This window comes from Chiloscyllium punctatum, chromosome 39 (genome assembly GCF_047496795.1).
Source record: "Chiloscyllium punctatum isolate Juve2018m chromosome 39, sChiPun1.3, whole genome shotgun sequence".
Lineage (NCBI taxonomy): Eukaryota > Metazoa > Chordata > Chondrichthyes > Orectolobiformes > Hemiscylliidae > Chiloscyllium > Chiloscyllium punctatum.
In genome coordinates, this window is record NC_092777.1 from 60,705,127 (window position 1) to 60,717,394 (window position 12,268).

The window sequence follows — 12,268 nt, forward strand, 5'->3', positions numbered from 1 at the left end:
AAGAATATTAGGGAAGTTATGGTAGGGAATTTTAACTTTTCAAACATCGACTGTGACTGTCATAGTGTTAAAGGTTTAGATGGAGAGGAATTTGTGAAGTGTGTACAAGACAATTTTCTGATTCAGTATGTGGATGAACCTACTGGAGAAGGTGCAAAACTTGACCTAGTCTTGGGAAATAAGGCAGGGCAGATGACTGAGGTGAAGTGGGGGAGCATTTTGGGGCCAATGACCATAATTCTATTCGTTTTCAAATAGTGATGGAAAAGGATAGACCAGATCTAAAAGTTGAAGTTCTAAATTGCAAAGGCCAATTTTGACGGTATTAGGCAAGAACATTCGAAAGAGAATTGGAGGCAGATGTTCATAGGTAAAGGGATGTCTGGAAAATGGGAAGGCTTCAGAAATGAGGTAACGAGAACCCAGAGAAAGTATATTACTGTCAGGGTGAAAGGGAAGGCTGGTAGGTATAGGGAATGCTGGATGACTAAATAAATTGAGGGTTTGGTTAAGAAAAAGAAGGAAGCATATGTCAGGTATCGACAGGATAGATCGAGTGAATCCTTAGAAGAGTACAAAGGAAGGAACAGTACACTTAAAAGGGAAATCAGGAGGGCAAAAGGGTAACATAAGATAGCTTTAGCAAATAGAATTAAAGAGAATCCAAAGGGTTTTTACAAATACGTTAAGGACAAAAGGGTAACTAGGGAGAGAATAGGGCCCCTCAAAGATCAGCAAGGCGGCCTTTGTGTGGTGCCACAGAAAATGGGGGAGATACTAAATGAATATTTTGCATCAGTATTTACTATGGAAAAGGATATGGAAGATACAGACCGTAGGGAAATAGATGGTGACATCTTGCAAAATGTCCAGATTACAGAGGAGGAAGTGCTGGGTGTCTTGAAACAGTTAAAGGTGGATAAATCCCCAGGACCTGATCAGGTGTACCCGAGAACTCTGTGGGAAGCTAGGGAAGTGATTGCTGGGCTTCTTGCTGAGATATTTGTATCATCGATAGTCACAGGTGAGTTGCTGGAAGACTGGAGGTTGGCAAACGTGGTGCCACTGTTTAAGAAGAGCGGTAAATACAAGCTAGGGAACTATAGACCGGTGAACCTGACTTGGTGGTTGGCAAGTTGTTGGATGGAATCCTGAGGGACAGGATGTACATGTATTTGGAAAGGCAAGGACTGATTCGGGATAGTCAACATGGCTTTGTGCGTGGGAAATCATGTCTCACAAACTTGATTGAGTGTTTTGAAGGAGTAACAAAGAAGATTGATGACGGCAGAGTGGTAGATGTGATCTATATGGACTTCAGTAAGGCGTTCGACAAGGTTCCCCATGGGAGACTGATTAGCAGGGTTAGATCTCATGGAATACAGGGAGAACTAGCTGTTTGGATACAGAACTGGCTCAAGGGTAGAAGACAGAGGGTGGTGGTAGAGGGTTGTTTTTCAGACTGGAGGCCTGTGACCAGTGGAGTGCCACAAGGATTGGTGCTGGGCCCTCTACTTTTTGTCATTTACATAAATGATTTGGATGCGAGCATAAGAGGTACAGTTAGTAAGTTTGCTGATGACACCAAAATTGGAAGTGTAGTGGACAGCAAAGAGGGTTACCTCAGATTACAACAGGATCTTGACCAGATGGGCCTATGGGCTGAGAAGTGGTAGATGGAGTTTAATTCAGATAAATGCAAGGTGCTGCATTTTGTGAAAGCAAATCTTAGCAGGACTTATACATTCAATGGTAAGGTCTTAGGGAGGGTTGCTGAACAAAGAGACCTTGGAGTGCAGGTTCATAGCTCCTTGAAAGTGGAGTCACAGGTGGATAGGATAGTGAAGAAGGCGTTTGGTACGCTTTCCTTTATTGGTCAGATTATTGAGTACAGGAGTTGGGAGGTCATGTTGCGGCTGTACAGGACATTGGTTAGGCCACTGTTGGAATATTGCGTGCAATTCTGGTCTCCTTCCTATCGGAAGGATGTTGTGAAACATAAAAGGGTTCAGAAAAGATTTACAAGGATGTTGCCTGGGTTGGAGGATTTGAGCTATGGGGAGAAGCTGAACAGGCTGGGGCTGTTTACCCTGGTGCGTTGGAGGCTGAGGGGTGACCTTATAGAGGTTTACAAGATTATGAGGGACATGGATAGGACAAATCGGCAAAGTCTTTTCCCTGGGGTCAGGGAGTCCAGAACAAGAGGGCATAGGTTTAGGGGTGAAAGGGGAAAGATATAAAAGAGACCTACAGGGCAACTCTTTCACGCAGAGGGTGGTATGTGTATGGAATGAGCTGCCAGAGGAAGAGATGGAGGCTGGTACAATTGCAACATTTAAGAGGCATTTGGATGGGTATATGAATAGGAAGCGTTGGAGGAATATGGGCCGGGTGCTGGCAGGTGGGACTAGATTGGGTTGGGATATTTGGTTGGCATGGACAGGTTGGACCAAAGGGTCTGTTTCTATGCTGTACATTTCTATGACTCTAACATCTGATTATTCTGTGTTCCTCTTTGGGAAGAATCAATCTGAAATATCATGACTAAATTCTCACTGACGTTGACATATCTGAGTAATCTCAAATTCTAATGTATCACAAGCATGATGAGGAGCTTTACTGCCTCTCCTTCACTCCAACAATGTACACTTAGGTACACTTTAGTAAAGTCAACATTGTGCACTTTGAGTGCAACAGCTAAATTGCAGCCAGTATTAGCCATGTGTATTAGAAGTGTCTAAAATTCTTTAACATTATGATGGGTGATTGCCAGGATATCTGGATTAAATTACATAATTACACCCATGGAGCAAATATTCTGTATGTGTTGAATAAATATATTTGTTGGTAATGTGCTAAAAATTGTAATTTAATTCTGAATTTCATGGTTTTGTCTTCCCCTAAAAGCCAGACCTTGTCATGTGCCAAAAGTGCTGGAAAATGGAGAAATGCATGTAACAGACTTAACATTTGGGAAACAGGTCTACTACAGCTGCAATGCAGGGTAGGTACTGCATAGTGGACATGCAACAGCAAAATAGCAAAACAGTCAGGCGTAAGATTGGCAATATTGTTGAGATTTTCTTTCCTTATGCATCAATTCCCCTTTGCAAGTCCTCTTTCAGAATTGTGCCACCTAACTTGGTCACTCAGTTGCCAGTAAAAGATCCAAAATTAGACCTTTACCTTGAATCTCCAAGCTGAAATCCATGTTACGTACACTCTAGTGTCCTAGCTTATCTAATAATGTATTAAAACACCAAAGTAATTCCACAGAAACTATTTTAATATGGGTTCATTTGTTCAGTTAAGCTCAAAATCTGTTCATCAAAGAGTCTTCATGAGTAATATATAAATGAGGATTTAGTAACTCTGCCTGGAGTTGCTCTACTTCTAACCTTCGGGGAGAGTCATCATTGATCAGACAAGTGAGCTCACAGTTTCATCACAGCAAACTTCAGAGGTTCAGCTCATAGTCTCCCAATTCCTGCACAGTCCATTTTGCCTTCTTCCCAAAATTCAACAAACAGGACAGACTGGGCAGACTCATTGTTTCTGCCTACTCTTGCCATGTGGGAGTTTTCTCTTTCTACTTTGATTTGATTTTTTCTTCCTTTGTCCAAGGCCTCCAATTTACAACTTGCTATTCTTTTGGTTCTTTTCACTAAAGATGTGCTGGCCAGGTGAATTGGCAATTCTAAATTGCCCTTACTGTTAGGTGCATTAGTCAGAGGGAAATGGGTCTGGGTGGGTTACTCTTCAGAGGGTCGGTGTGGACTTGTTGGGCCGAAGGGCCAGTTTCCACACTAATGTAACCAGTTCACGGTCTCCAGCTACTTCCCCTTTACCATGGACATGCATTCCCTCTCCATGTCCATCCTCCATCAGGATAGTCTCAGGACTCTCCACTTCTTTCCAGAAGAAAGGCCATCCACCACCAGCCTCCTCTACCTGCTGAGCTCGTCCTCACCCTGAACAACTTTTCCTATAACTCCTCCCACTTTTTTCAGGTTAAAGGTATGGACGTGGGTACCTGTATGGTCCCTATTTATTCCTGTCCGTTTGTGGGGAATGTGGATCATTCCTTGTTCCAGTCCTACTTGGGCTCTCATCTACAACTCTTTCTCCAGTACATCGATGACATAATTGGTGCTGTTTCCCTCTCTTGTCCAGGATTAGAAACGTTTCTCAATTTCGCTTCCAATTTCCAGCTAGTTCTCACCTTCACCTTGTCCATCTCCGACTTCTCCCTTTCTTCCCTTGTTATCTCTCTTTCCATTTCTGGGGATTGACTGGCCACCAATATCCACTACAAACCAACCAACTCCCACAGTTACCTTGACTCTACATCCTTATATCCTGCTTATTTAAAGACTCAATTCCATTCTCCCAGTTCTTCCATCTCCATTGCACTGTTCCGATAATGCCAACTTCAACATGGGGGCCTCCAAAATGACCAACTTGTTCCTCAACCAGATATTCCCTAGCACCGTGCTTGATAAGGCCTTCAGCCATGTCCAACCCATCTCCTGCACTTTGGCCCTCACCCCCATCTTCCCTCCCACAACAGTGATAGGTCCCCCCAGTCCTCACTTACCATCCCACTAGCATCTAGAGGATAATTAGCTGTCATTTCTGCCACATCCAGTGAGATGTCATAACCAGACACATATTCCCTTCAATGTCAGCATTCCACAAGGACCAATCCTCTGGAACATCTTGGTCCACTCCTCCTCCACTTGCAACATTTCCCCGCACTCCCAATGCATCTTCCCATGCAGTCACAGGACGTGGTCATTTATTTCCTCCCTTCTCACTGTCCATGGCCCTTGATCTTTCACATGAAGCAGCAATTCACTGCATTTCACTCAATCTAGTCTACTGTATTCACTGCTCACAATGTGAACTGCTCATTGGGGAAATGAAATGGATACTGAGTGACACTTTGCAGAACACCTGCTTTCTTTCTGCAAAAATGACCGAGCTTCTGGTTTCCTGTCACTTCAACACACCATCATGTTCCCTGGCCATCTCTGTCTCAGGCTTGCTATAGTGCTCCACCAAAGCTCAGCACAAGGTGGAAGAACAATACCTCATTTTCCACTTGGGAACTCTGCAGCCTTCTGGACTCTATGTTGAGTTCAATAATTTTCGGGCTTGAGCACTTTATCCCATGTCCTTACTGCAACCCCCACTCATAAAGCCTTGTCATCACATGGGCTGCTATCACAACCAATCCATTATCAACTACTAGTGGTCCCCATTTCCATATATTGATTCTCCCAGGCTGACCTTTACATATTTCTTTGTCCGCCCCACTGCTGTTTTCTCCCTCTCTCTCTGGGCTTCATCTCCACCTATTGTTTACTCCTTCTTCTTCCCCCACCCCATCTTCACCATATATATCAACCTTTTCTCAGCTATAATCAGTTCTGAAGGAGAGTCACTGGATCCAAAACAATAACTCTGTTTTTCTTTCTCTCTCCACAGGTACTGCCAGGCCTACTGAGTTTTCCCAGCAATTTCTGTTTTTGTTTCAGATTTCCAGCATCCTCAGTTTTTGTATATTTTTGGTTCATCTGCTCATTTATTAGACTTGATCTCTACATAAACTCCATCTTTAATTGTATCACAATGATTAAGTTGTAACAGTTCATTTAATTTGTCTCTTATTGGGACTATTCAAAAGATCCAGATTCTCGACCTGAAATTTATTGATAAAATTATTTTGCTTCCTTTCTTTTTATACAGTGCTTCCATGAGATGATGCTGTGAGTTATCCATTAAGTTCTTAGGAAGGCAAGAAAATATTGAATTATTGAGAATACAGTATATCAGTCAAAATATAATTGAGATACAAAAATAAATATACAGATATCTATTAAGTACTGTTTATAAAACAATTTAGTAGACAATAGAAATTTTAAAAAAGACTAATTTTCAAGATTTTTAAGTTTGGATTTATTCCCAGTAACTTCAAATTTATTGAAAGGATATGAACAATAATACTGCATTATGAGGCCATTTTATTTCCAGTTATGCTCCCAGATTAATCAAGCAAGTGCTGCCAATGGCCTGTTAAGACATCAGGAAGCCCTAGACATAATTCTTTCTTGAGGTTTAAATATATAACCATACCATTTCTGTTGGAACAGTTCTCTGGGGAGAAGGACAACAATGTGACTTTTGGAATGAATTGAAGGTGTATGAAACAAAGTTTGGAAATTTTAACAGCAGAATTCAAATTTGTATTCTTGCAGCATTTGCTAGATTGGCATATAACCCTGAATGTCTGAGATATTTCTGCATAGTTATCTGTGTGCATTTAACTGTTCTCAACTACCAATAGCTCATTTCAGCCTAAATAGTGATAGAACCTTATAGCAGAAAAACATTGTTCTGCACAGATTCTGTGCTCGAACTTTATAACAATGAATCACACTTCCCCACTACCTCTTGTGTGAGACTGCACTATTTGTATACATTGTCTTTCTCGGAGTTTAGGTAAGAGTGGCCTGTTTCTTCATTCCCCTTCCCAATAGATGGTGTTATATTGACATAGTAGTAATGATAGAATCCAACGTGTCTTATATAGTATTGTGCAGTTTTTATTAAAGATATTTAATTCTTGGCCATTCTTGTATAAGTTATAATAAATATTTGTACATGTCTCTGCATCTCTTAGATCCCCTTTATTATGGTCTTTTTACTTTAGAAGTCTTATCTCAGAACACAGTGGCTGTTGTTGTATTGCGGCTACAATTGTATTGCAGCTGCAGTATCATATCAAGTTAAATCCACCTAACCCACACATCTTTGTTCTGTGGGAGGAAACTGGAGGATCCAAGGAAAACCCATGCAGATACAGGGAGAACATGTAAACTCCACGTAGTCACTCAAGGCTGGAATCAAATCTGGGTCCCTGGCACTGTAAGGCAGCAGTGCTAATCATAGAACCACCCTGAGTGACAGGGAACTGCTGAACAACAGCGAACAAAATGCATGCAAAGTGTACAGGTCCACAAAATGTCCAAATGTGGTGAGCTAGCTCAACTTAAGTGGCTTTGTTCCACTATAAGTTCATGATTTGATCAATCATACATCAGATATAAGGGAAGGAAGCAGCTGTGGGACTGGTGCTGACTTATGGGTGCTGTAGGGGAACAGCAGCCACCAAGGTCACTGATGCCAAGATCGAAACAATTCCTGGGATGGGATTGAGGAATTGAGGAAGATGATCGAGGTCTTTCTGGCTAGTCCACTCTACACTCAGGCTGAAGCCTAATTCAATCTTACAAAAACAAAATACTACAGTGTTTGACATTTGAAATAAAACCAGAAAAAGCTGAGGATATGCAGCAATCCTAACAGTGCCTATAGAGCGAGAAACAGATTGACGACCTTATATTAGAACAGTTCTGAAGAATTAATGAATGTTTACAGCATCTTCTATTTTCATCCCATCTTGGGTATCCCAGCAACTAGGCTAATTTTGGTGTCTGCAAAGCAACTTGACGCAGGATGTTTGACAAGTAGTCATGGCAACCTGCTTTCCCTGGGATCACTTGGCTTGCCCCTAGTGTAGGAATCACTTTTTTTTGCCTAATTTCCTGTCACTTACACTTGACAAATTAGCATTCTTGGCTACTACTGACAGGAAAGTTGGTTCTTGCATTATTTGTGGTTACTTTCTTTTATATATAGGTGAAGATTATCTGTTTTCAATACACAGTCTGTGACGTGAAAACAGAGTTGGTAATATGTACTGCTTTCATTTAATCAAATGTCACCTACAGCCCACATATTTTAGAAAACTCATCGGTTCTGTATAAAAAGGATAGAAGAAGCACCAAAATGTCTGTTGAGACATTAAAACTTTGAAGAGTTTCAATATGGTGAGAATATAAATTACAACAGCTTATTCCAAACCACTATATGTCATCACTTCATTTTTATTACTTTTAATTTTTTTGGACATCTCACACTCATCAGTAGCACCTTGTCAATTTAAGTGGTAGTAATATTGGGATTTAATTCAGAGAGAATATCATTATCTCTCTTTTATTTAAATGTTACTTACTATTGCTTTTGGTCAGTTCAATTATTCAGTAAATGGCTTGCGCACAAAGATGTAGAAATAGCCTATTTTTATCTCTCTCTATGGTTTGTCATAAATTATTGGGAAAATAATTTTGTTAAACCTTTATTTCTTTTACAAATTCTAAACTGAAATCAAAACTTTAGGTCAATACATTGAAGGATTTATGGTTACTCATAAACTAATGTTTTGCTGCTTGAAGATAAGAAACACTCTTGTCCTGTAGTCACTGGGATGAAAGAGAATGTGTGGAGAGCTCCACAAATATGAATAGCAAAAAAGCCAATGGCAGGGTTTAAAGTTCCTTTTCCTCCAAAGAAAACCAGAACATCTTCTGATATAACCTCCTGCACTTCTTTCTCACCATGTCATTATAAACTGAGATTGAGAGGATGAGTTTCTCTTGGCATTGCTACCAAGTGTGCAACAGCTGTACAGTGATGACTCCATTTTCCAATTCCCCTTTATCTGAGAGGGGCTGCATATCTGCACACAGTGCCATGAGATTGGAAACACGGGTAGAGGGAAATGGGAGGAGTTAGAAATTCATGCCTCACTCCTCTCTTCTCCACTGCTGTATTTCTGACAATTTCTATTGGTGACAACGTTAAAACTGAGACTTAAATGAATGAAACTTTGTGGTGAATTGCAGGCAACTAATTGTCTTTTCTTGTTTGGTTCAATTCTGGTGATAATTCTAAATTTATTTGATCAGGTACATTCTTCGGGGATTAAACCACAGCACCTGTCTGCATGATGGGACATGGAGTGATCAGCATCAATTATGTGAACGTAAGCATTTTGCAAACATGTGAGTTTAATCATTGTGAGGAAACTTAAAGAAAAGAATGACTGCATTATTTACACAACTGGGTAACGGGGAATAGTCGAAGAATTGATTGGAACAAACTGGGTATTAATGGATGTTAATGATATTGATATGATGCACAGGTGAAGGGCATTGTTTAACTAGATACCTAAATGCTTATCAGGACTCATGTAGTGAAGTGGTAGTGTCCCCACCTCTGGGCCAGGAGGCCTGGGTTCAGGTCCCACCTCCTCTGGAAGTGTATCATAACAATGGTGAATGAGTTAATTGAAAAATATATAATTACTTAAGTGGGGGAGCTCTTGTGCAGTGGTAGTGTCTTTACCTTTGATCCAGCATGACCGTGTTTATCCAGTCCTGTCAATACCATGTTATACCGACAAAACTAGATCTTAAGAAGATTCAGGATCCTTAGCTGTGGAGTGGAGTGATGCATTTTGATGTTCATGTTAAACTCAGATTAGACTTTCTCACAATGAAGGAGGGATAAATACTGCTTTTGCATTCAGCATTTAAGGATATCAGATGATTCAGAGCAAGATAGCAGACAAAAATCCATGCCTCCCTGACGTGTTCAGTGCAGTCCACGCTCAGTTTGAGCAGAATGCCGATGGCATGGTGTCACCTCCCCCGACAGAACCAGGCCTTGCTGAGAGTAAACCCAAAGAAAAGGACGGACTTGAATGGGGTCTGCAGCTGTGCACTTAGATCCTGTGTGGACCAGCTGATGGAGGTATTCACTAACCTCTCCCTCCTACAAGCCGAAGTCCCCACCTGCTTCAAGAAGACCACCTTCATCGCAGTACCAAAGAAAGTGCATGCAAACGTGCCTTAATGACTACCGCCCAGAAGTTCTGACCTCCATAATCATGAAGTGCTTCAAGGCGCTGAATGTGGCCCACATCAACTCTCGCCTCCCAGCTTGCCTCCATCCTCTGAATTTGCCTGCCAATGAAACAGGTCCACAGCGGGTGCCATTTTCCTAGCCTTACATTCATCCCTATAACATCTGGATAACAAGGACACTTAAGTCATACTCCTAATCATCAACTACAACTTCGTCTTCAAAACCATAATCCCCTTCAGACTAAATCTCAAAATTCTGAGACCTTGATCTCAGTTCTGCTCTCTGCAACTAGATCTTCAGCTTCCTGACCCACAGACAGTAATCAGTGGAACTAGACAACTGCACGTCCTCCATGATGACCCTTAACACTGGAGTGCCACCCCCTCTCAAAAGGATGTATTTTCAGTCCCCTACTGTACTCCCTCTACACCCACAACTGTGTAGCCAAATTCTGAATTAATTGCATCTACATGGTAGGACGGATATCAAATAATGATGAGTCAGAATACAGAAAGCAGTTGGAGGGCTTGGTATCGTGGTGCAACAATAGCAACCTCTGTCTCAATGTCAACAAAACAAACGACTGACCATTGACTTCAGGAAGAAAGGAGGGGGACATGCCCCCATCTATATCCGCGGAGGTGGAGAGGGTTGTGAACATCACGTTCCTCAGTGGCAATAACTAACAACCTGTCTTGGACTTCCCATGTAGACATTTTGGTCAAGAAGGTACAACAACGTTGCTTCTTCCTCAGGTAGCTTAGGAAATTCTGCATGTCCATAAGGACCCCCTCCAACTTTTACAGATACAGCATACTATCTGCTTGCATAACAGCCTGGTATGGCAACTTCCAATCCACGGACTCCATTTACATTTCTTGTTGCTGCAGAAAGACTGCCAACATTATTAAAGATCCCTCCCACTCCGGTAATGCTCTCCTACGACCCCTTCCCGTCAGGCAGAAGAGGCAGAAGCTTGAACACATGCACCAACAGGTTCAAGAGCAGCTTCTTTCCTGCTGTTATTAGACTGATGAATGGACTCTGTAACTTCAAACAATGTGATTTTGCTAATGTTGATCTTGCTTTGTGCAGCTGTAACCTGTATGCCTCGCTCTGTATAAGCAAGCTATGATCTGTACATCCTTGTTTGCTATGACCTGCCTGTACTGCTCGCAAATCAAAGCTTTTCAGTAGACTTGAGTAAATGTGACTACAATAAATCAAATCAAATCAACTAACGGAAGCATGTAATTAATGGTATATTGGGAACAGCTCAAATACCCATTTGCAGGAGTAAGAAATGATATCTGTTCAAAGTGGACAATAGGAAACAGAGCTATTTAGAGAAGTTAAAAGAATATTTAGACTGCTTCTATCACATCAATAATTAGTTCTTCATTTCAACTGTCCCACCTAAATGAGAAGCCAAAATAAGACTTGTCGTTTCCCTCCTCTCGGGATTAAATAGGCCACAAGTTCTGTTCAGCCAGACTTGCATATTTACCTGAGATTAGCAATATGGTTAAAGTAAGGACATCACAGGCTTACTCGATCATAGGACAGCTCTCTCATTTGAGAGATATGACTGGTGATGATTTAACCTGAGTGTCAGTACACATCAGGTGAGGGGAGAGCTTGGGATGGAAAGTCTTTCATGGCAACCTCATGGTGTGGGAATTAAGCTCACACTGTTGGCATAACTTTGCATCACAAACCAGCTGTCCTGCCAACTGAGCTAACTGACCCCTTTAGTTAATGAGCTAGAGTGGCAATGGCAGCAGTGCAGGATGGTGTGTTTTTGGAAATGTTTTCTGGACAAGAGAATGGGAAGGAAGATAAATCACAATACCGTTAACTACAGAGAATAAAAGATAAATAACAATAAAGAAACTTAGAAAGAAAATACACTATTTCTTCACACCATAACCTGTCTGTGCTACCTTTGACCCAGCATTGGCAGACAGTGCACAGCAATGTGTAGTTGATTTTATTTGTATTTTCTGCAGCTGTGCAATGTCCATTCCCAAGTCCACCAGAAAATGGAACAGTGCGTTTCCAAACCACAGGCCAGCCTACTACAGCTTTTGTCTTTGGGGACATGATTTACTACGAGTGCAAACAAGGTTTGGCTTTAATTGGAAATGAAACAGGCTTTTGCTTGACCAATGGAAAATGGACAAATGCACCTCAGTGCAAAGGCAAGTAAACATGACAGCAAGATTAAATGAACGGAGTCTCTGCTTTGCATATGCTTTCTAAAATTAGTATGAATAAAAAATCTATAATGTGACTGCTGCAACCAGATCTGTGCACAAGACTAGAAGTGCTTCTCATGGGATGTCACATTATAGAAGTCCTGGAACCGCATCAACAATTATTTATAGTTTATATTTCTCCACCACATTTGATTTAATGAAATCAAATGGGAACACACACATTTCATTTGAATAAAACAGAGACCTGGAATATAAACAAAAGGTGCTGGAGAAAC

General features: G+C 41.2%; 1 protein-coding gene across 1 annotated transcript in view; it reads left to right on the forward strand.

Moving 5' to 3' along the window:
• The window catches only part of LOC140464126 (beta-2-glycoprotein 1-like), a 37,687-nt gene that overhangs the window by 12,872 nt on the left and 12,547 nt on the right, over positions 1-12,268 (forward strand). Inside the window, exons 3-5 of the mRNA XM_072558881.1 lie at positions 2,908-3,004; positions 8,814-8,890; positions 11,784-11,975. Coding sequence (XP_072414982.1) covers positions 2,908-3,004; positions 8,814-8,890; positions 11,784-11,975 — 366 coding nt within the window. The remainder of the gene's footprint in view (positions 1-2,907; positions 3,005-8,813; positions 8,891-11,783; positions 11,976-12,268) is intronic.